Here is a 24,888-nt window from a genome sequence, read left to right as displayed (position 1 = left end):
GATAGTCCAGTTCATTAGTAAATCAAACACATCACTACCTGCATAGGCATTCATATTTATTAAGTTGACAGAATTATATTAGATATACTTTCCATTCAAGTCTTACATGCACTTATGTGTGTTTATATGGAGAAATACTGTCTTTTGACAAGTACTGTGAGGATAAAATACAGTATAAGAGCAACAGAGTCATCCTAGTCAAGATGCTACATAAAACTAGTAAAGCAAGCTGTAAAGCAAGATACCAAATATCCACGGGACTGTTTCCCGTTTTCCTCCACAACAAACAGCCTAGTGGATAGTTTTACTTTTACATGTGACAAGTTGTAACATAGTTGGTGCAATTCAGTAACATATGCTTCGTATTTCCATAAAATTGTGGAATGTGTTCTTCTATTATATTAACACTATGCAAAAGATACATTTTCTAATAAAATACTGCTCAAATCAAATATTCTGAAAAGGAAAAACATTTCTCATTCACAACATAGGCTTTCTACCCTAAGAGGGTCTGAGCCCTGAGGAAGTTGGTACACCTCTCTAAGAGGATCACTCTCTCTGGATTACAAACAGCAGAGACATATGTTCTAACATTCACATCACTCCCACATCCGGTCTCTGCAGGTGCTACAAGCCATCATGTAGTAACACACTGCTTCACATCAGTTACCAGTTGTCAAACAATAAAACACTGTCACTGTGATGCTTACGATGTTCAGCATTTGTTGAGCTGTTAAGCTGTAGCTGTGAAGTTGAATCAGACTGAATTACTTTGAAAGGTATTTCTAATATTCTAGTCATCTGTATGTATTTTCTGTAAATTAGATAATATGACACAAAAACTGAACATTGTTAACCTTGGATTTATGTCAGGGCTGCTATACAACTGAACCTAAAAAACTGGTAACTCAGTGTAAACACCACTTTGCATAGAGATTTATGACACTACAGTATGTTGCCAATAAACTGTTTAAAGTCTAACTTTAGAGAGCTAAATACAAACATATCTTCCTTAATATAATGAAAATACACATTATTAATACATAAAATAATACACGTAGGTGAAAAACATATTAGACATGACATATGACATTTCAGAAAAATGTACAGATTCAGTACAACTGCCTTTCTTCAGCTTTCTTTGGTTTTACGCAATTATTATACAGGTTTATCAGTAACATCCAGTCAAACATTTTGCTGGAGACAAGTTGGCAAACAGTTAAAGAAGTTAAAGAAGTCATTGATGCTTCTGAGTAATTATTTCGTCATGTTTCTGTGTTGTCTTAAAGCCTATCTGTCATGTAAATACAGGACCATAATCACGTGTTTATTATATATATATATATATATATGTATAATAGTGAGATAAGCAAGCATATGATAATATTATAGTGCAGCATTTCAGCTAAAAGGCACTGAACAGGTTAAACTAATATAACTAATATGCAATATACCAATGATGTAAAAACACACACACTCTATGATATATGGTTATCAGTCCTGGAAATGTGATTGATTCCATACAAGGGCACCTCACGATTTCATCTCTCATCACCTGTGGCTTGACTGTGTGTTTACTTCCGTGCAACAGTTTCAGACAACTTCTTCAGTCTCTTCTTCAGCTCCAGAGGAAATTTCTCGTAGCATTTCTTACACACTGGCTTCATGTCAAATTCCACAAACTTGTTCCTGTGGAAGAGAAATCAAAGTTAGATATTGTGTGAGCAGATCTGTGTTAATGCTTTAGTATCATGAAAAACACAGTATGTTGGTAACCTGTAGCCTAGAACACTGACAATCATACATAATAACACCTTTACCAATCACATCTGCAAAAACACACATACACTGCAGTGTTGACATGCATGTGTTGTGGAAAACAAACAAGCCAACAACAAAAAAAGCTCCTAATATGGTGGTAAATTATCAAAAGTGATTTTTGTGACAGTCATTTTTAGTTCTTTCCCATTTTTTTTACCTCTTTATTTTATAATCAAATTTTTTCTAATGTTGTGTTCAAATAATCATAATTAGGTAGCACTACTACTGTACTTGTTCATCAGTTAGGTCAATAACCAGAAAACCATTTCACATACTTTAAGAAGGAAATTCAAACTAAAACTTGCTCACAGATTTCAGCAACAATTGGCAAAAAAAGGAATGGATGCATGTGCACATCTAACAATGTTTATAGGAACAAAGCCAGGCTATTCTTGATATACTACCATACTTACTGGTTGTGTTCTGTATTGAATGCTTTTAATGGCACTTTTTTCTAAACCTTTCCCAACAGCTGCCCATGGACGACATTCACTCTCAAAGCACATAATCGCTGACAGGACTGGGGCACATGCCAGACCTGGTGGGACCTCGGCACTTACAATGCTGCAGCCAGAAAGCTGACGGAAGTGATTAAGGCTTTAGTCCTTATGCCCAGAAAGGCCAGGAGACCCAAGAAACAAAGCTATCCCTTCAACATGGGACTGATCTGATTTTCCTGTTAGCACAGCAGAGGTTACCAGAGTATCTGCTTTAATCCTGACTAGTGTTCATGTACTGAGACATTTCTGGTGTTAGATCTAATGAGTGTCCGGCTAGTGCCTCCTTGTCTACTGCTTTAAACAGTGACATGAGGAATAAAAGTAGCATGAAGCATGTTTGAAATAGAGTCACAATGAAACAGCAGAAGAATTAAAGGAAAGTAGATGGAAACTGACCAAAGGAAGAATAGAGGAAATGAGAAGAAAGGGGAAAGAGAGGTTCACAGACACATCAACGGTTTCTTCTTCTTGTCTTTAGAGTCGCGCTCGCGTTTGGCCAGCCGGCGTTTCATGTCATCTGGCAGGCGTTCGTAGCAGTGCTTACACACTGGCTTCAGATCCACCTCCACAAACTTATCCCTGATAGAGCAGGGAGAAAGGAGAGATTCAAGTAGTGTGAAAGACAAGGGGGAAGGACAGTTAAAGAGAAGGAGAGACAGCCAGGGATGCAAAGTGGAGCAAGAGGAGGAAAAATGAGAACATATAGGAGGACAAAGGAGAGGGACAGTGAAAGGGTAGAGTAATAGAGAGACAGGTTCATAAAGACACAATGTTAAAAGACAAAATCAGAAATAAGCAAGGCTGAGAAATAGACAGTTAACAGCAAAAAGTGCAGGATTGATGTGAAAGCAGAGGAAGCCTGGCTATTTCATATGCGGGGCCCTGAGAATCTTTACAGAATCGAATTAATGAGTAAACACGCAAGGTTAAAATGTGTTCATTAATGCTCCTTCATATTCATGTGTATTAACGTTGATGTATGTCTCTTAGACAACAGACATTACTTACTTGAGGGTGAGTTTGGTGTTGCAGGTAGAGCAGGCAAAACAGTTGACACACCAAGCCTTGTTAAGAGCAGACACCACTGAAAACACAGAAAAAAAAGATCCACTACTGTCATATGTCTGAAAACACTGGAATTCTGAATCTAATTGTCAAGCCTCACGCAAAGACAACCTGTCATTCACCTTTATTTATTTGAAATAAACACAAGTTTTCTCACCATCTCCTTCAATGACACGATTGCAGTGGTAGCACACATCTCCAAACAGCTGTGTGTGACAAGGGGAGAAAAACAGAGTTCAGCTAAACAGCGACACATGTTATAAGTTATGAAAATGTGGGACACAATGCACCTATGACGATCTTAGCCAGAGTTAAAATAACACACTGGGTTCAGATGCCATGCAAACAAACACAGGCTACATAGGCAATGTTCAACTTTACAGAAGGTTTAAGAAGAGTGTGGCGCTGTGTTGGCAAAACACTTTTTGCTGTTTGCTGGCAAGCGAGTCAGTCTTTGTTTTTCAAGTGACTTGTTTATTAGTTCAGTTGTACATTTTATTGCCAAACCTTCAGTTGTTCTATTGATGAGCTATTAAAATGAGCACAGTTCTAGTACTAGTAAAATCGTGTTGACAGTAATGTAATTTTCCTTGTACCAATATATTTTTACTGCACCTTGTATGTGTAGAAAGATTCAGAAAGAAGTTGCAATGCATTAAGTATCATCCGGAGATTTCCATACATAAAAGTACAGTATGAGTTTAAGTAGGAGTATGTGGTTTACCTAAAAATATTTCTCTTTTTTTTTTGTAGATTTCTTATTCAAATGTCAGCTATTTGCTGCTGTTGTTTTAGTTGAATATTAAGTAGTAGTTGAATATTAACTAAAGTTTTCATTACAACAGTGCCTTTAGTGCACCACTGTTAGCAACGACTTTAAAACTTCAGATATGTTGTTGCAGACTTTGCCACATGACCACACCCCTCTTTAATAATTTCATCATCACTTTACCAACCCTGATCAAATACACAGTCATGGTTTGTTGCTTATCTAGACTTACTGAGAGCTTGTTTTGATGACTTGCATATTATAAATAGAGTCAGAGGAGAGGGGACTTCATGACAGGCAAAACCTAACAGCATGTTTCAATTTCTATTCGTGTGTTGCCCCATAAATATCCTTTATGATGTGTATGATGATGAGTGTTACCTGATTGTAGTGTGTTTCACAGTAGGCCAGGCCCTTGCGTTCATAGTGACGGTGTCCCAGGAAGGGTTTCTCACATTTAGCACACACAAAATGCTGCAAACAAACCCATGGCCAAGCACATATGGTTAGCACAGCCGTCAATTAGTATTTTATCACATCCAGACTTTGTTACAGGCAGCTAAACAGCCTGGCTTTGACACATTATCAGGTCAGACCACAACCAAATCAGCTTAATCCAGATGTCCTGTTACTACGTCCATCCTGAATACAGAGGGCAGAGAAGGCCCAAAGTAATGACCTCTAGAGGGCGCACTAATCCCCCAGACAAGACGGTACAACAGACATTTAAGTTAATTGTGCAGTAATAATGTGCAATTTAGCCCTCACAACTGACTCAGTGAAGACCACTTATGTGTCTGTGTAAAAGGACATCACGGATAAGCACGCCGGAGAAGGGTTACACCTCTATGGGTTTTTATATTTCTATAGAGGCTGGGAGTATTCTAGCCAGGCAGGGAGAAGTAAGACACGAGGCAGCATCAGGCCGAAGCTTATCCCCTCACCATGTCAAAGTGTCTCTCACAATAGGCACGACCACCTCGCTCATAAAATGGGTGGCCCTGAAATGGCCGCTCACACAATGTGCACACATGATGCTACAAGAGGCAAGTGAGGACAATGGCCATAAAAGTGTAAAGACAGAAGAAAAAATAATAATAATGAAGTCAAATTAAAAAAAAAACTGCATACAGTGGAGCTTGGAAGTGGCCGAATCTAACTGTGGAGAAAAAGCTGATAAAAGTATGAAACTCACATATGACACATTTAAAGAGCACTCAATGGAAGGACATGAACAGTAAAGAAAATAAATATAACAAAACTCTGCATGTATATACATATACTTAAATTATGATCCATATCCGCTACAGGAAGCAAAGATGTCAAACAGATTATAGACAATATATAATTTCAATTTTAAATACATCTGAAAACAATCTGCGACACCAATATAGTCAAGTCCTCTCAGGTGTTTCCAAAAGGTCTACAGTTTAACATCGCACCTCCACATGCCACTGCTTGCCCATGGCATTGACCACACGGCCCTCGATGGGTCTTCTACAGGCCCCGCAGATAGGGACGCCCATCTTGTCATGGCAGGGCAGACAGTAGAGCTCCCCCTTCAGCTCCCTGGCATCAGCTGTAAGTTCCTTACTGCACAGGCACAGAGAATAAAGTAATAATAATAGATCAGCACTGTTTTATTTAAAAAAACACTGGAAATGCAAGACAAGTAAACATACAGCGTAAATACAATTACAGTTCCTTAGTTTGTCCACCAGAGTGCACTATGGAATCTCTGGTTCATGTCTTCAAAGTATTGCATGTATTTAGTGTTTGCTGTAAGTCTGCCTGGAATGGCCTTGAACTATATTTTAGTTGAAAATATTTTTTAGCATCTTACTGCTCTACTCACAATGTAAATCACTGACAGATGTACATTTTTATTCTGTTTTGAATCCTATAATACATCTACAGGGTTATTTCTTCTGAATACATTTTCACAATATGTATATATATTTTATCAGGGGGTTGCAGCAAATATTTATGTTATGTTAAAAAACTCTCAGTCTGGAATGATCTGAATGATATGAGAGACGGACACAGCTGGACAGGTCTGAGTGTGTATGTTTACCCGCAGTTGCTGCAGTTGAAGTGATCAGGGTGGTAGGGGTCATTCTTGAACAGCAGAGGCCTCTCGTCTATAATGGCATGACACTTCTGACAGATGTACTTGCCAAGGCCCCGAGCTTTCTCCCTGTTGTGACATGGACGACACAGGTGCCTGATGGCAAAAAGAAAAAAAAGAAAAGAAGACTGACTATAAAATGACTGTGTACATATGTAAACATGGTTTAATGGATGAAAAAGACCCTGCAACCATGTGATGGTTACAGCTTCACTAAATGAAATCAGTCATGTACAAGTCAATTAATGATATTATTACACAGAAATCACCAGTGAAATTACATATGTGTCTGGTTGCAGGGGAACTGACCTCCCAGCATTCTTAACAAATCCAACATCAGCCAGCACTGCGTCGCAGATATCACAGCGGAAACAGTCTGGGTGCCAACTGTTGTTCATGGCCTTGATCACGCGGCCAATGATGAATTCACCTGAAGCAAAAACAACAGGTAACTTAGATATTTATTTTAAAGGACACAGCACTCAAGGATACATTTCTACAGACTAAACTACACTTTTACTACAGTACCTATACTTACCACACAGGCGGCAGCAGGGGGCGAACAGCATCTGGAAGTCATGTTCACAGTATTTCCTGCCTTCAAACTGTCAGCAGAATTCAAACAAGTTATACATATTGAATTAAAACGCAGAACTTTACATTAACACATTATAATAGCATATTAAAAGTATATTCATACACACACTCTCTTTCTAGTATCATTACATAGGAAGATTATGTTGAATGATAAACACTGACTTAATGTAGGAAAAAAAATGTCACTGGTCACTTGTTTTGTGAATAAGGGTGGAGGCATGTTAGTCAAAGGCTGTTTAGTTTGACAGATGCAACACACTAACACACTAACTGGTGTACTTGATGAGGAGGAGGGAGAAGGTAAAGAAAGAAGCTAAAGGGGCCCTCACAGTTTGCAAGATGCAAAACTGCAATTGTGTTGTTTGATTCTTAGAGAGCTGCTTCTTTAAGTACTTCACTACATAATGATGGTACATAGTCTTTGGTGTGTATTTTAATGCAGATTACTGCATGCCTGCTACAAACAGTGTATTCACTTTAAATTTACACACGCTGTTTACAACAGTATGATCTTAAAAAACCTTTCCTCGTGTATTAGCAGATGACTCCTCAACAAAGATTGTACCATATTATTCAGTACTGTTGTTTATTTTTGTCAACAAGTAGACTTACTTACAGAGAACCGAAGAATAATGCTCTTCACATTGATGTTTATATTGATAGGAGGACTGAAGACACCTACTCTTTGATAAACCGACTAATGTAAAAAGCATTAGGAGCATCTCTGGGGCCTGCTGGAGAGACATCTGGCCTTGTGTCAAGGCTGGTAAGCCAACAACTTACTGGAAATGGGCCTCTAATAATTAAATACCACATTAAGCCTGTGCTCAAACATCTTGATTTACCCCAGCAGAACTATGTGTTTAACTTCTTCTGTCTAAGATATGTGCATTGCAACAGCATAAACTTGGATCCAACTGGTTTGAATCCATTGTGGCCATAAGTTTAAAAGAGTGTAACTGTGGTTACATGTATGTTTTCAGAGCAACTGTTCTGAGAGGAAAGTCAACCAAACATCTGAACCTACTAATTATTGCAACCCTTTGCCCTCTAGGTGTCTTTAAATCTGTCAGTTATTGCATCAACTATCTCTTATTAGATCATGAAAGTTACACTGAATAGACATTGTTAAAGACAAAGTATTACCTCATAGAAGAGTCCCTCAGGGAACTGTTGGAAACACTGGGCGCACACAAAGCACTGCTCATGGTAAAGCTCCCCATTGCTGTTCACTATCTTCTCGGCTGGGGCAAAGCCACTCTTGCAGCGCTCACACATGGCATTGGCCAGAGCATTGGCCATGTTGCTGAGAAGAGTAAAACATATCCCAGTCAGGATAACTGATGATTATATATTCACCCATGTATACAAAATATACACACAAGGAAAAACTATACACATAGCCGTAAATAACATCTGCCACTCCCCAAAAAATAGTTTTTGGAACCTACCCATGGTCATGTCAGGATACCATTTACATTTATTTTTGAATTTCTAGTATCTCATGTGTGACCAGCCATGTAAAAAGCTGGAGCATAGAGTTAGTCCTATACATGAAGCAGAGACTGCCCTTATATAAAACAATGAGAATTGTGTTACAGCCTCTCTGCAAAACATGACTGTAATATATCAACTGGGAAGGTCCCTAGGATAATAGTTTTTTTTATATTAGAAATACTGTTGCCAGAACCTGCAGCACAAATGTGGTCCCACCCACATATCTCCACACTGGCCCAATGAAATGTGTTTATTTATGCTTCATTATTCCTGCTCACCATAACCATTATCAGAATCTGAGAAAATCCTATGGTTAAATTTCTCCCACACTGTTGCTGTTGACTTTGAGACTTTGAAAGACAAAATCATCACACTAAACACTGGCTTTTTGTTCAGGGATGTACAGAAGAGTCTGACTTCTCCTATGTAGCAATGGGTGTTATGTACAAATATGATACAATAAACACCAGTGGACAATTTGCAATCATCTAATGGTCTACCATCATCATATCACCCCAACCCTGCCTCTATTACATTTATTTCATAGCAAAGATGAAGAAGGGGCTTGAAAACAACATGATCAAACTTCTCCAAAACAGCCTGTGTACAAAACACAAGTTAATCAGTAGCAAATGTGTCAATGCTGAAACACACAAAAAAACACTGCTTGATACCTGAGGCAAACGGCAAGTAAACTGGATAAATATGCAGACGGAGATGTTAAAAGATAAATAGTTAAAGGACGAGAGAATGGTGGGACCATCCTGGCTTCACAACTTTGAAAGGTCACACACACACACACACACACACACACACACACACACACGATTATTAATATTAGATTGTGATGCAATTTGTTGAACTTGGAAATGAACCAGAATTCCCCAAACTCTCAGATACAAAGCTGATAGCTGCTTGTAATTTGGGGGCTTTAAAACAAACTCCTCATTAAGATGTAGATCCTCACAAATCAAATACATATTGTTCTATACACCCTGCCTGGCGTGATATCACACACACACACACACACACACTGACAACCCTGCCCCGTCCGAAGGATTTGTGGAGGAAGTGATACATCCCTCAGGCATTTCCACCCTCCTATCTGCCCTTGGCACCATGGACGAATTAGAGACAAGCTCGGTGCGATGGTCAATTCTTCCAGTCCTTGTTGCTTTATTGTTGCTTTCCCAGGCAGGGGGAAAGCAGACAAAACAAAACAGTGTAGTAAGCCCAATTAGTCAGACAAAGTCATTAGAAAGACACAATCCCTCATCAGCTTCCTACCCACTGCTATGTTCCATGGGGTGGAGACAAAATGAACAGTGTCAGGCTCCAAAGGGCGTTTTTCACCTTCTATCATCTATACTCTCCAAACTGTGTGCAGCTTAGGTATTTAAAAAAGAAAACAAAAGTAGGCCAAGGGTAGATTTCTCCACATATGACTATCCTTATTCCCTTTTAACCTCACTATGCTGGCCTGTCCACTATGAACATCACGTGATGCAGAGTGTTAAATAATCAGCAATTATTGAAATAAATAATCGACTTTTTAGACTATACATCGCACAATTCCTCATGTCCATTTCTTCTCCTAGCATTTCTCCCTCTGATCACTTAAATGAATAAATCTTCAAAGTGTGCACAAAATCTGATGTTATATGCCTCCATAAAGCAGGGTATGTCACATGAATGATGATGATGAATGTGTTTTTACACTGTCGACTAAATCCGTTTCAGTCCTAATATGCTATCTTTAAACACAAACTTAAATTGTTTTCAATGGTTAGGACAATGCCATGGGAAAACGAGATCCTGACATTTCTGACAGCTTTCTGGATATTGAAAACCCACTGACCTTGTTACTTACAGCAAGGGCTTGCATTTAAGTTCATAGTGTACTCAGTACTGAGTACAGTTTATGTATTATAGGTTGGACAGTTCACATGGTTAGAATACAGATTCTATCAAGGGACACAGGCCAGGTTATACATTTTTAGTAAAAATGTGACTGTGGACATGTTTTTTTCTTAATGCAGAATACTATCACTAGAAGTCACTTTGACTTTCCTAAAGTGGGACAGTTTAAAGTCCCACACAAAAGGGCTTTAGTGTTTCCATGACTGATTGGTGTCTCAGTCCATCATCTCCTTTTAATCAATCCAGTGGTGGTGAGTGTGTACCCTACACACTTCAGCTTTGTCCTGTTAACACAAATCTTTTTTTGGTCATTAGCATCTGATGACCCTGAGACAGAAAACTGCTATCTTGACAATGGCCCTTCAAAAATGTGTATGTGACCCTACATCCATGTCTTCTCCTAAAATGTGTGTTGAGTCAGTATGTCAGAGGTAAGTAGTTTATATACAGTATATTTAGTCTCCCCAACTCTCATGCTCACATACTTGGAATGCCATTTGGCATATTCTACTTTGCATAACAACTCCCCCCTTGGCACAAAAATAGCCCTTCCTGTGTGCTGCCTCATGTAGTGAGCACAAAGATGGCACCTACTGAAGGAAGGTTGAGCAAATAGACCTGGCTCAACCGTAGCTACTGGAGTATCTGAATTCTTCCCATTCTGTATCACTACAGTAAACTCAGAGCTTACAGACTACTACCATGTCGAGCCAAATCCCTTAAAACACACACACACACACACACACACACACACACACACACACACACACACACACACACACACACACACACACACACACACACACACCTCCACTGTCATCAGTTCAACTGGCAGATACCAAAATTATTCTTAATCTGTGATAGTAATCACACCCTACAACGGTCTGTGTTCATTTATGGGCTTTACCCAGTAGTGTAGTTTTTTTTTGGTTTGTTTGTTTTTTTGTAGAATGGTGATGCTTAACAATGGAGTCCCAGATAATGATTCAGACTCTGTAACACAAGGAATCATATATTACATTTATACACCTTTGTCACCATTAAAGGTGCTATGCTATAGTTTGCTCTACATTTAACTACTGTGCTTCTGCTCCCATCCTCTAAACTGTGTACTTACAAGCGAGCGTAAAAATCACAAAACTCCTTATAGACTTTGACATCACTCTTCCGCCTCTGAGATTTGGATACCGGGACCTCATCTTCTGCTGCTTCCCCACCCTGAAGACTCTGGTGGTAACCATTCATCCCACTGGGTGAAACATGGTCCAGGACTTCCCTATCTTCAGGTATTGATGGCGGAAGGGCACGACCGTTTATTTCCATATTCACGGACAAGAGTTTGATTTAACTACAAAGGTCCACTAACGCCAAAAACTCCAGTAAAAACTCCTCTGTGCTGGTCCAGTGCTAGTTTCCAGTAATATAATCCACATAGGAAAAAGCAAACTGAAACACTGATCAGGCTGTGCTGGGAGCGCTCCTCTCTCTCTCCCTCTCTCATACGTACACACCCCTACTCTCTCACTGACACACTCCCTCTTTCTCTCATTCCCACATTAACTCTTTCTCTTTTTTACTCCCCTCCTGTCACACTTGGCGTCTATTCTTGGGCAGGTCACTAAAATTAAAGAGCTCACCCTGTGGCCTGTCCATACAGGGGTCAATGTGCCATGGTGCACACACATGCAAACACAAACATGCCTTTGCTGTAGTTCTTAAATGTTTTATATCCTTAACATTTATGGTCTTGGCTAATACATACTGGTCCTATCAATCTTTGTGCGTGTGTGTATGTGTGTTAAACAGCTGGAGCTCTCTGCTTTCTGGGAGATTTAACTACATGGCTCCAATTCATTATTGCGCAAAGTGGGAATCTCACACAGAAATGTAGAGAGGCTGAAGAAGTAAGATACCAGTATAACAAAAAAATGTGTATTTAGTTATATGTTTGACATCACTGAATAAACAAACAAGCACAAGAAATCAAGCAGCGATGTGTTTAGGCAAACAAAAAAGGCTTCAGAGAAAGAAGCCAGATGTTGTTCCAAGGGACATGATGCAGTTTGGAGAATTAAAGGTTCAAAGTTAAAATGATATTGGTTAAAAAAAACATTGAATCCTCATTCTAAACTAATTTAATGAATTAATTCAATTCCGTCCCCTTGTTTTAGCTTCATCTATCACTGTATTATCTCCTTCCATTGCAGCTGTAGTGTCACACAACCTGTGACGTAGCACAACTGAACAACTAAAACTAAAATGGAACAGAGTTTGGCATTTGACAAAATAACAAGTGTCACATTTGGCTTTGATCACCACAGCGAGCTGAGCTGGAATCTTTGCACACTTTCACATTCACAGTCACCTTCTCCAAATTAACTACCCTGCTGGTAAACAATGTCATGTGATTATTCATGGGAAGCTTATTTTTGGCAGTGAATGGCACTGAGAGGATTCAAACTCAGGACATAATGGAAACATGGTGTGAGTCTTTTCCGAGTGAGTCAACAGAATGGCGTGAATATGATTTTAATATATCTATCTGAAGCAATCTCCAGCTATTATAAAGTATGTTAATAACCCTCAGAAATCCAGCACTGGTCTAAGCCCAAGCATTCCTTTAAAGCCACAAATCTGTGTCTCCTCTGAGTAAATGATAGCTCTTAATGTGGTTATGCTTAACTGGCATCTCAAATTAATGACCACTTCCCAAACCATCAAAACAACATCAAGCCAGATCCGGAAATAAATTAGAGTGAAACAAACATGGATGACACTGGAAAACATCGGAAAACAGCTGCCGTGTTCATTCAGCAAACCTAAGAGACGAACAATGAGTGTTCATTTCCTTAGTGTACAAAGAGCCAACATTACAAGTCATATTTACATTGCTGTAGTTCTTTGTGTTTATGTGTTTTCATGTGTGTCCTTGACAAAAATATGTCTTGGAGGCCTTCAGTATAACAGTCTCCCATATTACTCCATCATTCTACAAATAGACACCCAGTGGAGCCTCATCTCCAAACTAGGTGCTGGCAGCTGCTGTTCTGTGTCTGTGTGTGAAATTTTGTATACATAGTTGGGGCCAACTCTGCCTCCGCTGAAAGGGGCTGCCAAACTGCACTTAACATCCATCGTCATTTATTTACATTTCTTTTAAATCTGCAGGTTGCTAGTAAAAGATGATTTGTTTCTATTTTTTAATTGAGAGTTTTTAATGCATTCTATTAGCACTTTTCTAAAACTTTTGTGCTTTACAGAGAGAGAGCCTTCAGTCATTCCTCCACACATCCTTCACCTTTACCACTCACTATTAAAACTAATCTCTAGCAGGAGTCTGCCTGGGTTAGGGAATAAAATGACTTCATGAGCCAAACAATTCACCAGGCACCATTTTAAAGCTTCAGAGGCTTTCAACACAGATCACTGTGGAAAAGTCACCTGCTGTGAAGGGTGAGTCTCTGTGAACCAGTGTTGAGTGACTGGGGTACAATGGGCAAAGGGGTGGGTCCTTAACAGGAAACACACGTAATGTTTCCTCCTGATAACAATCACTGTCATGAGTGCCACCCTAAAAGGAGGGCTTTGCAGTTCTCTGGAGTGTAGACTGAGATGATAATGTGCATTGCGCATGTTGCAATGTGCACAGTCATAAAAATTATTAATCATCCACACTGTATATTTACTGAACATAATAGTCACTTTATTATTTTTAAATAAATAAAAATAATTTTATTTATTTAGGTCTAAATAAAAAACAATTAATAGAGCACACAGCTGTCATGATGGGGTGAACCATATCTGTCAGGGGAAGATCACGATGATCACAATTTTGACCTTTGTGTGTACAGTGGTAAAATTCAAATATTCAGATAAAGCCAAAAACCTAAATGCAGGGTTTTCCATAAAAACTGCTTGTGTTTAGATGCTTACATAATTGCTAAATGCAAACTATCAATAGCCTTTTAAACAGGAAAGTAACAGGGAAGTCCAGCAATGTTATTTATTTATAACATTATCAATGTCATTACTGGTTTTCTGGTCTCGGGTGGTATATGGTATTAGCAAAAAAAGAGCAGACATTTTGTATGGCTGCAACTGAAGGAGAGAGAGTGAGTGAGTGAGAGAGAGGGAGAGAATTTGAGTGTGGATATGAATGTCAACCTGAGCTTAAAAATGGCTACAGCAACTGTCAGCAGCCGACAAAGTGTCTCTGGTGTGTTCCCACTGTAGGATAGGATTTTGTGACTTCCTCATGGGGTCATTAAAGGTAAAAGGGCAAGTTACCCAAGCTGAAGGAATAGGGGTAGTAAATATACTGTTCCAGTTTTAGCACCATAATAGCCACAGAGGTCACCTCTGTGGCTATTATGGTGCTAAAACTATTCATTTTCCCACAGAGGATTAAATGCACAGGATTTGTGCCTATAATCCACTAAAGTTCCTCTAAATGGTCCACCTAATGACCAGAAAAAAACAGAGTGACAAACATGTGTCCATTACATTTTCTATCTGAGAAAATATGCTCTTCTTGCCACACACTCACTCTGATTCTATTCTGTTGTTTTTGGTTATCTTTGGGTGCATCCCAAGTCTCCTAATTGCATCCATGTTTCCTCTCACTTGTGTTTTTGTCTTTTCTTTGCCTTCTGTATTCTTTCTTAACTCCCACTTAAGATTCAAGAAGGGGTAGAAGGAAAAGATGTGAATAGAGAGGAAAAGAGTTTTTAAAGAATGATCATGGTCCTTTGCATGAAGCGTCAACTTAAGTGACGTCTGTGTCTCATAACAGCTCAGCAGCTGGATCAGCTGTCAGTCGGGCTTCAATGCTGCGAGATCCCTTTTGTTGTTGTTTGTTTTTTGCCTTCTTGTATTTTGACTCACTTGAATCCCTTTGTGCTTCATCCAGTAAATGTTATCAAAGTATTTTCTCACAGTTTTTCCCCTCCTCCCTGTTTACTGATGCCAGTGAAGGTGAACAGTTTTTCACTTTGAAATCTGTCACATTTTCATAATCATTCTGTCATAATCTTTAGGGGACCTGGTGGCTCAGTAGTTTGGCTCGGTTAGAAGGGTTGGGATACAGAAGGTCGCGATCTCCCATCCCACCCCACGAGGTGTGGTCCCGCCCAGTCACCAAGACCCTGGTCCTGAGCCAAGATAAAAATGGGAGGGTTGCAGCAGGAAGGACATCCAGCAAAAGAACACATGCCAAATCAACATGCAGAACATGGTCCGTTGTGGTGACCCCCGAAGGGTCAAGCCAAAAGCTGCAAACTATTCTGTCATAATCCTTAATTACAACAGACAATACTGCAGCTAAAGCTACTTTATGTTACAGCACTTCGGGCTATATTGGAAAACTTTTAGGCCCAAGCAACAGCACTGACTCTCTCAGCTGGTGCAAGACAAGCAAAGTGGAGAAACTAATAAAACGCAACCTGCTCACACACCCACATTTACACACACACACTCTGTGTCAACAGCAACCATGGCAACATAGACATGAGGGCTGATGGGACATAATTTTTCCTTTGGAAAGGCATCAAGTACATTGACACTAACATCAGACACGTACATGTACATGCACATAGCACTCGGTGACACACAGTGATTCAGTAACTGTACAAACATTATTAATGACTAACATTTCCTTTGTTTCACACTTTTTGTTACAGACACCCACTTCGTCCTGAACTATCGTGTGTTCAGTCACATTTAACTATATATGACAGCCTGGAACAAACACACCTACTTATCCATTTCTGTTAAGCATAACTATTAATTTAATGTTCCACAGTGTTGATGATATCTGACATCTTGGTCCTCTTTCGCATAAATAAAACCATAATGTGTCACTTTGGGTCAGTGATAATTACATCTAGTTGGTATTTTAGGGATGCATAAGAGATAATAAATAATAAACAATAATAATAAATAAACTTGCTGTTTTTATGGCTTTGAAACAATATTTTTTGCACTGAGTTTAACAGTGGACAGAATTTATGATTTTACCTGGAGGTGCTGCATTGACGGCAGAACATGTAATAACGTTTAAACCTGCAAAACTTCACACACAGAAGCTGATTGTTGCAATTTTTTTATCTTCTATCTTATTTTCTCAAAACACTGGCAGTTTGTTTTTTTTTAATTCTGACACCTTTTCTCATTGTTTTCCTAAAAATATTTTCACTGATACTGTTTTGTGGGCAAAGCATTGAGCACTAAGTGGTATAGTGAAGTTTTAACTACTCAATACATGACTCTGCCAAATTAGGTGTTATCTCCTCTCCTGAACTTTTGTTGAATTAAAAGATGTGTTGCAAATATTGTGCATGGATAACAGCCAGGGGTACCATATTATAGACTACTTAAATGAAAAACAAAACTATTTTGCATGGAGTGGGAAAAGGGAAAGCGCCACAAAACAAGTAATGAGAGTAAAGAGTTTGTGGTTTGACTGGGGACACTTCTGAAGAGAGAGCTCCCTCTTTCTGTCCACATTCCTCACATTACTACATTCCTCTAATCACCTCAGAAGCACACGCACACAGACAAAGGGGGAGAAAATGACACAGAGAAGAGTGTTTGTAAAAGACAGAGAAAGATTTTGAAAAATGGAGTGATATCACTATATTGTGAAATCAACAAATGCTGCAAAGGTCTGCACTTGTTGTGGGTGCCTATTATGGCTGCTCACACAAGTCAGAGGAATTCAGCCTCAGTTGTGATATTTACTGATCAAACACTTCACCACCACATCTCACCTTATCTATCATTGTCAATACATGACACGCACACACAAGGACGTTTCTTTAAGGTTTCTTTGGTAACTATAGTGTTCTGTAACAACACAAATGAACCTTTACTGATTCATTGCATTGTGCAAGACAGACTCAATCGGCCACAGGCAATGATAACCAGGCAGATAACCAGCTAATGATAACAAAAAAAAACTCAACACACCACACCACACCACACCACAGGACACTGCATTTTTAGCACAGATTAGGCTCACTTTAAATTGCTTTGAACCCCCAAAAAAAAGAAAAAAGCACTACTCCCAAATAAGTTGTAGAGAAAAAAGTAAAGTAGCCTTAAAGTAACAAAGCAAAGAAACTGAGCTAAACTAAAGTTGGGTCAGTTAAGTGACTGATAGACTGATAGGTTGATTTTTAAAGGTCAACAAGTACTTAACAGTTACAACAGTTTCTTAGACGGCTAATGGGGAAGCTAGATGACCAGACTGAAAAAAATACAGCGTGGTTATTTCCTAACTCTTACATGGTTCCGTTTTGCACCATAAAGTTTCATTGTGGAGCCATTTCAAACTATCTGTGTGGGCTGCTACGGAAAAGCAGCAAATCTTCTTAAAGCATACAGGTTTTAGTTAAAAAGTCCTCACTATGACAACGACGTCACACACAACACATCATAATGTAAGTAAAACAACAACACAAGTAACATTCATCCTGCAGCTAGATTAATATTTCTCAAAAGCAGTCCCTTAAACTTTGACAAAATATTAAAGGCAGACTCACCTGAGGCTGTCCCTAGCCGAACTTCCATAGCTCTCTGGTCTCTCTTGTCTCCGTCTGTACAAGTCTGAGTTTGACAACTCTTTCAGCCTCAAAGAGTTCATCTCCCCTTTGCCTCTCTCCCTCCCTTCCTTCCTTCCTAACCCTTGTCTGCTAGGAACACAGTCCACGCAATATGGTTTCCAAAGACACTGTGTGTTAATGTTTGATCCTGGTCAAAGAGTCCTTTGCTGCTCTTGTTCTCTCTCTCTTTCTCTCTCTCGCTCTCTCTCTCTCATTCACCTCCAGGACTCACACCTTTAAGGAAGGACACACGGCCTACAGAGGTGTGGTCTCACAGCCTGCACACCTCTCAGCTATTTCTTGCTACTCCTCCTGCAGCAGGTATAGAGGGAGTGCCTCGGAGAAAAAAGGGGACTGAGATAAATCAAAGGGCCATTGCCCTTTTGTGGCCTTAACTGCCCCCGCTCTTGATTTACCTCCTACTTCTTTTTGTCTGTTTTAAAACAAAGCCAGACAGAGGAGAAAAAGTACAAACAGCAGAGTGAAAGAAAGCTAAGTCTTTCTTCTCACACACTGATATCACATATAGTCTAAGTACTAGATGTGTAGAGTAAAGATCACCAGTCATTCTAGGTTTAGCATCAAAGGCCTGCCTGATACTGGCTGTTTGAGACTAAAGCCAATACCTACACTGTAGAGTAAAAAAAACACAGTGTGCCTTATGAGCTAGAACATGTTGGCACTTTTCAGCCCTCATCTTATGCTTGGTTATTAAATAGTTGTGACAATACTGTGAACCCTGTCTCAAAGAAAAAAGTTTCAGCCATTAGTCATTTAAGTATGCAACAATCTGAAGTTTCTATGTATGCATAAAAAAAGCTGTCTCTTCGAGGAATAGTCGCTACGTACTGAGCAATACTGATATATGTCCAGGAGTAGGTCAGCATTTTAATCTAAACAGCGGCTTGGTTAGAAGGGTGGAAACATGCTGTCCAAGTAAAGCTGTCCAAGACAAAGCAAAGCATACACTGCTCTTCAACTTGGTTCGCTCCTCCCTTCCTCCTCTTCTGTTACAAATTGTGAGATTATTTCCCAGCAGAAACAACAAACTATTGAGAAATGCTAAAATGTCAACCTATGAATAATTCATCACAATGTCATGTGGGAACACGACCTCTGCTCCTCACTGAAGGACACTAAATGCAGCAGATGCACATACTTAGATATAGCTGATAGTCATCTTTTAATAAATGTTTAATTAAAAACAATAGGCTGTGACATCATCAAAGTGGGGACAGGATTGCTCTACAAGCTGCTGAAAAAACAGATGTACACAGCTCAAGCTCTAGCACTGTATTGCTAATACATTTCTGATAATCACGTGTTAATCAAAGTGACACCCACTAAATATGATTCAATATTGAAATTCTCCTCTAGTGTTTTATTTACAACACATTACTAACAACACTTATGGAGACCATGAATGCCACTGAGTGCTGAGTGCAGACCACCGAGCCTGACTGAGCGGATGGACTGTTTACACATGGGTAAATTCTTATTCTGTGTTTACCATTCAGTCATCATCTGAACCTGTCATTATAGATACTTTAAAGGTTTTTATGACTGACTGTAACGGCTAGTTGGGTTGACTAGGGGATGACAGAAACCATCTGCTTAATTTGTACAGACAGTTGCGTGTATTATGAACAAATCACTTCATGTTATCAGAAGCTTGCCTTGACCTGCTCAGCATTCCACATGGGTTTGATGAACACACACTCACGCACAGAAATCTGAATGTGAAAAGCTGAACTTAGGAACCAGCTTCACATCCTGACGCAGCTGCCTGGGGTCACAGTTGAGTTCGCCACAGCATTCAAAATGAATCATACAGTTTTACACTGTCTGGATCAAGCACCTGCAACAATCATACTCATCCGAGTTCATGTAACTTTTAATTAAATCCATTTGGGATGTGCAATTTCCTTTAAAAGTACACTACAATTTGAATTACTAATTATAATGCCTAATATCTGACTTCACATTATATAAGCAGGGATGAGAATGGCACAATTATTAGGTGTTTGTATTCTGGATTGAAACTGCTTGCAGCAGAAGCTTTGTGTTTGCAATGTGCTGAGAGAGCTGTCTCTCTCAGACTCATCAGCACAAACACACTCCCATGCAACAGAGACAGAACAGACATTTCGTATTTCCCAGAAGCTCCACTAACACCCTAAAAACATGAGTGCACTGCCACTGTGTGGACATCACTTTTACTACAGCTTCTATTGACTACCCTCATCACTGCAAGCCTAAATCACCGTAACCATGAGTGTATGTGATACAGTTGTTTGAATGTGGAATAACTATTTGTTAAGTCAGCAATATATCAAGAATAGTTCAACTGTCAAACAGAAATTACTCATTAACAAGTTCCAGTAGTGTTAAGTTGAATAATCTATTTCATATTCTAACATAAAGTATTGTAAGTTGTGTTAGCCCTACCATTTTTACTATAATCACAATGAAAATATTTAAATAAAGTTATCTTACCAGTGTTTTGAGTGAGGCTGTAGTGAGGATAGTTCAGTTGTTGCTAAAGTCCCTTTGCTGTTACTGCAAACACTCTTACTGCCTTTATCTCAGTCTGTATGGCCACATCACTTCCTGTTTGTTTGAGGGTGTGTGTGTGCATGTTTGTGTGTTGGAGGCTGTGAATGTTTGTGTCCACTTGTGCCTATGTGCCAGTGTTTGAGATGGCCACGCATAAGGCTGTAGTCGTGTGTGTTGTGGTGTTTGGTTTCTGCACTCCCATCAGGAGGGTGGGAAGGTGTGAAGAGGACAAGAGGGTGTCAGGCAGATAAAATGTGGTGCAAAAAAGGGGAGGAAGGAGTAAGGAGGTGTTAGGAGCCTTCAATGACTGGCCTTACAGTAATGCTTAAAAGGTAGTTCTCATAGATGTGCCATGTTAAGTGCTACTCTTCAGCATCTATAGAGGAGATAAAAGGTCAACCCAAGTGACCACACCAACTGAAACTGATAACATGTTAGAATGGGTGCGTGGATGCTCAATGATAATGACAGCTATGTCTTGAAATATGTAGCATAACTCTGTCTTGCTGTAATTACAGTACAGAAATACTAAGACTGTTTCTGTCTTGCTCTGTTACCATAGCTACAAATTATGTTTAGAAATAAACATAAACCTACTTTTAGTGCGTTGGTCATAGCATAACACACATACTAGAACCATATATAGCAAGTTGAAAATTGGTGAAGTTGTCTTTTATGATAAATCCTCTTCTAAAAAGAGAAATGGGAATAAAAATAGCACAACACTGCTATTATAAGTCTCTTTACTGTACATGCACGTAGAAACACACACACACACACACACACACACACACACACACACACACACACACACACACACACACACATTAATACAGAGGAACTGCTGTAAAAGGACAATTGCTCATACTGTTCCATTTCCTCTGCCACAATCCAGCAGTTTACTGTCTTTGGTGTATTAAACACAGACTACATAGTACATACTACATACTAGAAAAAAAAATACAATGACAACAATGATTAAAGTAATCAACAATCCTTCAGAACCTATTTCTGTAAACACAAGCCATGATGGCGTCTAGCGGGGTGTGGGCCAGTACCAACAAGAGAAAACACACTGCAGTGGTACTGTGTCTACTGTCATTATTGTCAGTTGCTGAGGATTTTTTTTAAACAGTCCACATTTACAAACACATCTTTGTTAACAACTTGTAAAAACAGACCTAAAGAGCATTTCATAATTGTTAAATGAGCATAGTAAATATGCCGTCATCAGGAAGTCAACGTTCTGACTCAAGATAAAAAAGGAATATATCAGGTTTAAATTTCTAAGTCACACGCATGTCAGGCATTCAAAAGTATTGCCTTGTGCATGGTATGGTCATTCTTATCATGAATGAATGAATGCTTTTTCATAGTCTGTTCTCCTCTGTTCATGCAAATCTTAATGTATAAATCTACTACAAAAACAATATGTAGCACTGTGTTTATAAGGGGCACTGCCGTTCTAATTCCACATATTATTATTATTAGCATAATCAATATACTACATATTATTATACATATATCCTATGTATTATATACAATATTTAACACATATATTATACATTTTGTTCCTTTAAATAATAGTTATAGATTTGTTCCTTTAAATAGGCATACCATTATCATTCAAATTTTGCAGTAAATGCATTTTAATGTTGACACATTTATTCTGCTTTGATATAATTAAGATCACAAAACATGGAAATAATCCAATAACACTACTGTTCTAACTAATTCATTTAATACATGTAATAACAGTATGCACAGATCACAATAAACAGGTCACATTTCCTTGCACCACATGCATCAAGTTAGTACACACACAGTCCAAACCTTGCATCACACATTCACTGCTCTTCCAAACAAGGACAAGTTCACACTGGAGACTGGGACGTTCTTCTAAGCTGTGGTTGTGTCAACACAACGTGGAGTCAGATAAAAGCGTAATAAGTCAGGAATGCAGAAATCCTCAGGCTTTTGAAAGACTAGCCCTCTGTCTGCTTTTGATGCCGAGGGTGCTTTATAAAAGCATGATTCATCCCAGGCCATAACTGAACAGTGCGCACAGTAGCTTTAACACTAGAAGACAAAATACTGCTCCGAACAGCAGTCCCCAGGGAATAGGGACAGGAAGTGGTTTGGAAAGCAATAACTACTGTCCAGTGAGTTTGTGTGGACATTCCAGCGCAGGGAGGAGAGACATGTACAGAAAAATAAAGAAACTTCCTCTTCCCTTCTTCAACTGTTTTCTTCTTACTATTCTGTGGGGTTATTACTTTTTTACTACCTAAAGTTGCCTTTAAGGTTATGTTGGCATTTTATAATAAGTAATAAAGGCACTGTACCATCAGCGAAGTCAAACCTGCAGTATAAACACAAGCCAGGCTATAAGTATATGAACAAAGATTACTTTCTTTATGTCAGATGTATAAATATGACATTATCAATGTAAATCTATGGTCGGAAATAAAACGATGAAGTGAAACTAGACAGTAATTCTAATTATCAAACTGCAACAAAATGACCAACTCAAGGAAGCTACAGGCTAAAAAAAAGGTTTTAGATTTAACACATATATTTAGATATCTTGTTACAGAGAGGGTTACACACTGCTGGTGCTCTCCCTGAACATAATTTCATAATTTCATTCCAGATTGTCAAGTCAACTATTCTTCTGACATGTTTGTAAACTACAAAGTCACTTACACAGCTGAGTGAAGCTTCTTGTGACGAAGCCTGAGTAATGTTACTGTACTTGACAAAGACATTTTAAAGGCTTTTTACACGTGCCAGACTGATTTTAACTAAAAGGTTTCAACTACTACTGATGGTCTACATTGCAAACTTTAAAAACACACAGCAGGACAACATGTATTGCATGTGTAGACCTAGCTAGTTACTGTCAGCTGTATCTGACCTGCTGCTGCTGCCGAGTGATACTATCAATCATGCTAAAGCAATGATCCAGGTTAAGTTAGCTACATTCATTCCAGACCTTAGTTGGCAAACATAAAGTCAATTAACAAAGGCTGTTCAAATTAAACTTCATTTTAAAAAGCTGATAGTTGAGTTTTGACCTCTGAAAACCTTCATTAATCCCCCAGCGGGGGCGACAGAGAGCAGATTTGAAGTGACCCAAGTTGAGAGGATAGCTTTCCAGGGAAGTTAGCTAAACTAGCTAATTGTTAAAAGTTTGGTGTATATATCTATGGCTTGTGTGTAGCTAATCTATTCTAAGCGATAAAAGGCTTCAATACACATAAACGAAGCTTTTTATGTGACAGGACCTATCTATTTGGCAGACTTTTACATGTTTTTTCAGGAGTCTTCCCACTCCAGGAGATAACTGAGCATAAAGTTACTGCAGACTCTTCTCTTTTTTTTTTTCCCAGAGTCAAACTGTCAACTCACCAAGCTTTTCGGGAAAATGTGTCTCTTAGAAAAAACACTGTTAAACTTCGCACTTACCCGTTTGTCATTTCGGTTATGCCGAGCATCACTTGGCTTTCTCCTGGGCCGGACTCTCCGTGTCGGGGAGCAGACGCCCAGATGTTGCACAGCGTTGGGATGTAGCTCCAGCAACGTTACCGAGGATCCGCTGTCTGAGCAGAATGGCGACCCCGGGCCTCGCCTGTGTCCACCACCGTCAACACACAGCCAGCCCCACGCTGCACTTCCGCTGGAAAATAAAAGCACTCGAAAGCCCACCTTCAGTTTTTTTGTAATATTATCAAGAAATAAACATTTATTCAAGTGAGAGTGGAAAACAGCTTACAGTTTAAGGTTTAGATAATGACATACAAATCCAGGGTAACCGATTCTTTGGAGGACTAAGGAATCACATCCACTCGCATTAGTTAGTTAGTGAGACAACGGCCCGTGCTTTTATTTTGGAAAGCAGCGGCTTTAGGTTGCTGTTTTTTCTGTGTGTGTCTGAAGTAGCTTCCCATTCAGTCTGCGAATCTCCACCGCTGGAGATTCACGCTGGATATTTTACAGTATATTGTCAGACCCGCCCTGCGAACTCGGTGCTAAATGTGCGTTTGTGTCAACACCTTAAATCCTAAACACTGCCATAATAGGGGAACTGATGCTGTTGTTGCGCCAGCATCATCTGTTGTCTTCCATCTTACTAATGAAGCATAAGTGCAGGATATGGGAAATGTTTTACTTTCCAGACCAGTTTTACTTTACTTTTCTATCTCACTTGGGATGGGACATTTTTTAACCATACACACTTACACACACTCAATAGGAAGAAATCACTACTACTACCACCCCTTTGAAAGACTATGCAAAAATAACTGGAGCTTAATATATAATATGGTAAGTCCAAATTGTTGTTCTCTAACAAACTAAAAGCATGACAGTGTGTTTACCTTTTCTCTAACTGACCATAGCTATTATTTGTTGTTTCCTCCCCTAACTGCGTCA

General features: G+C 39.2%; 1 protein-coding gene across 5 annotated transcripts; it reads right to left on the bottom strand.

Moving 5' to 3' along the window:
- Window positions 1–35: 35 nt before the first annotated feature.
- LOC113173025 (LIM and senescent cell antigen-like-containing domain protein 1) lies at window positions 36–24,080 on the bottom strand. Of its 5 annotated transcripts, none has more exons than XM_026376263.2 (10): window positions 23,923–24,080; window positions 8,027–8,186; window positions 6,822–6,888; window positions 6,593–6,713; window positions 6,230–6,379; window positions 5,598–5,748; window positions 4,537–4,629; window positions 3,544–3,592; window positions 3,330–3,405; window positions 36–1,689 (listed from the first exon to the last, which is right to left on the bottom strand). In XM_026376263.2, the coding sequence occupies exons 1-10, from the start codon at window positions 23,949–23,951 to the stop codon at window positions 1,575–1,577; spliced, it is 1,011 nt and encodes a 336-aa protein (XP_026232048.1). In that variant the 5' UTR covers window positions 23,952–24,080; the 3' UTR covers window positions 36–1,574. The 5 variants fall into 5 exon arrangements, with proteins under 5 accessions (XP_026232048.1, XP_026232049.1, XP_026232047.1 ...); XM_026376264.2 differs by lacking the exon at window positions 23,923–24,080 and adding an exon at window positions 20,395–20,467; XM_026376262.2 differs by lacking the exon at window positions 23,923–24,080 and adding an exon at window positions 17,839–18,106.
- Between the last annotated feature and the right edge of the window lie 808 nt (window positions 24,081–24,888).

The sequence above is a fragment of the Anabas testudineus genome, chromosome 21 (assembly GCF_900324465.2).
Source record: "Anabas testudineus chromosome 21, fAnaTes1.2, whole genome shotgun sequence".
Lineage (NCBI taxonomy): Eukaryota > Metazoa > Chordata > Actinopteri > Anabantiformes > Anabantidae > Anabas > Anabas testudineus.
Note: the sequence above shows the minus strand (reverse complement) of the source record. Positions and strands in the feature narration are given on the sequence as shown.

Coding starts and splice junctions, on each gene's coding strand:
- LOC113173025 (XM_033326851.1), bottom strand. CDS start 11,620: ATGGAAATAAACGGTCGTGCCCTTCCGCCATCAATACCTGAAGATAGG. Junction 5,749..6,229: donor TTCAACTGCAGCAACTGCGG/GTAAACATACAC, acceptor GTGCCTGTGCAG/TAAGGAACTTACAGCTGATG. Junction 3,406..3,543: donor TCGTGTCATTGAAGGAGATG/GTGAGAAAACTT, acceptor CTGTGTTTTCAG/TGGTGTCTGCTCTTAACAAG.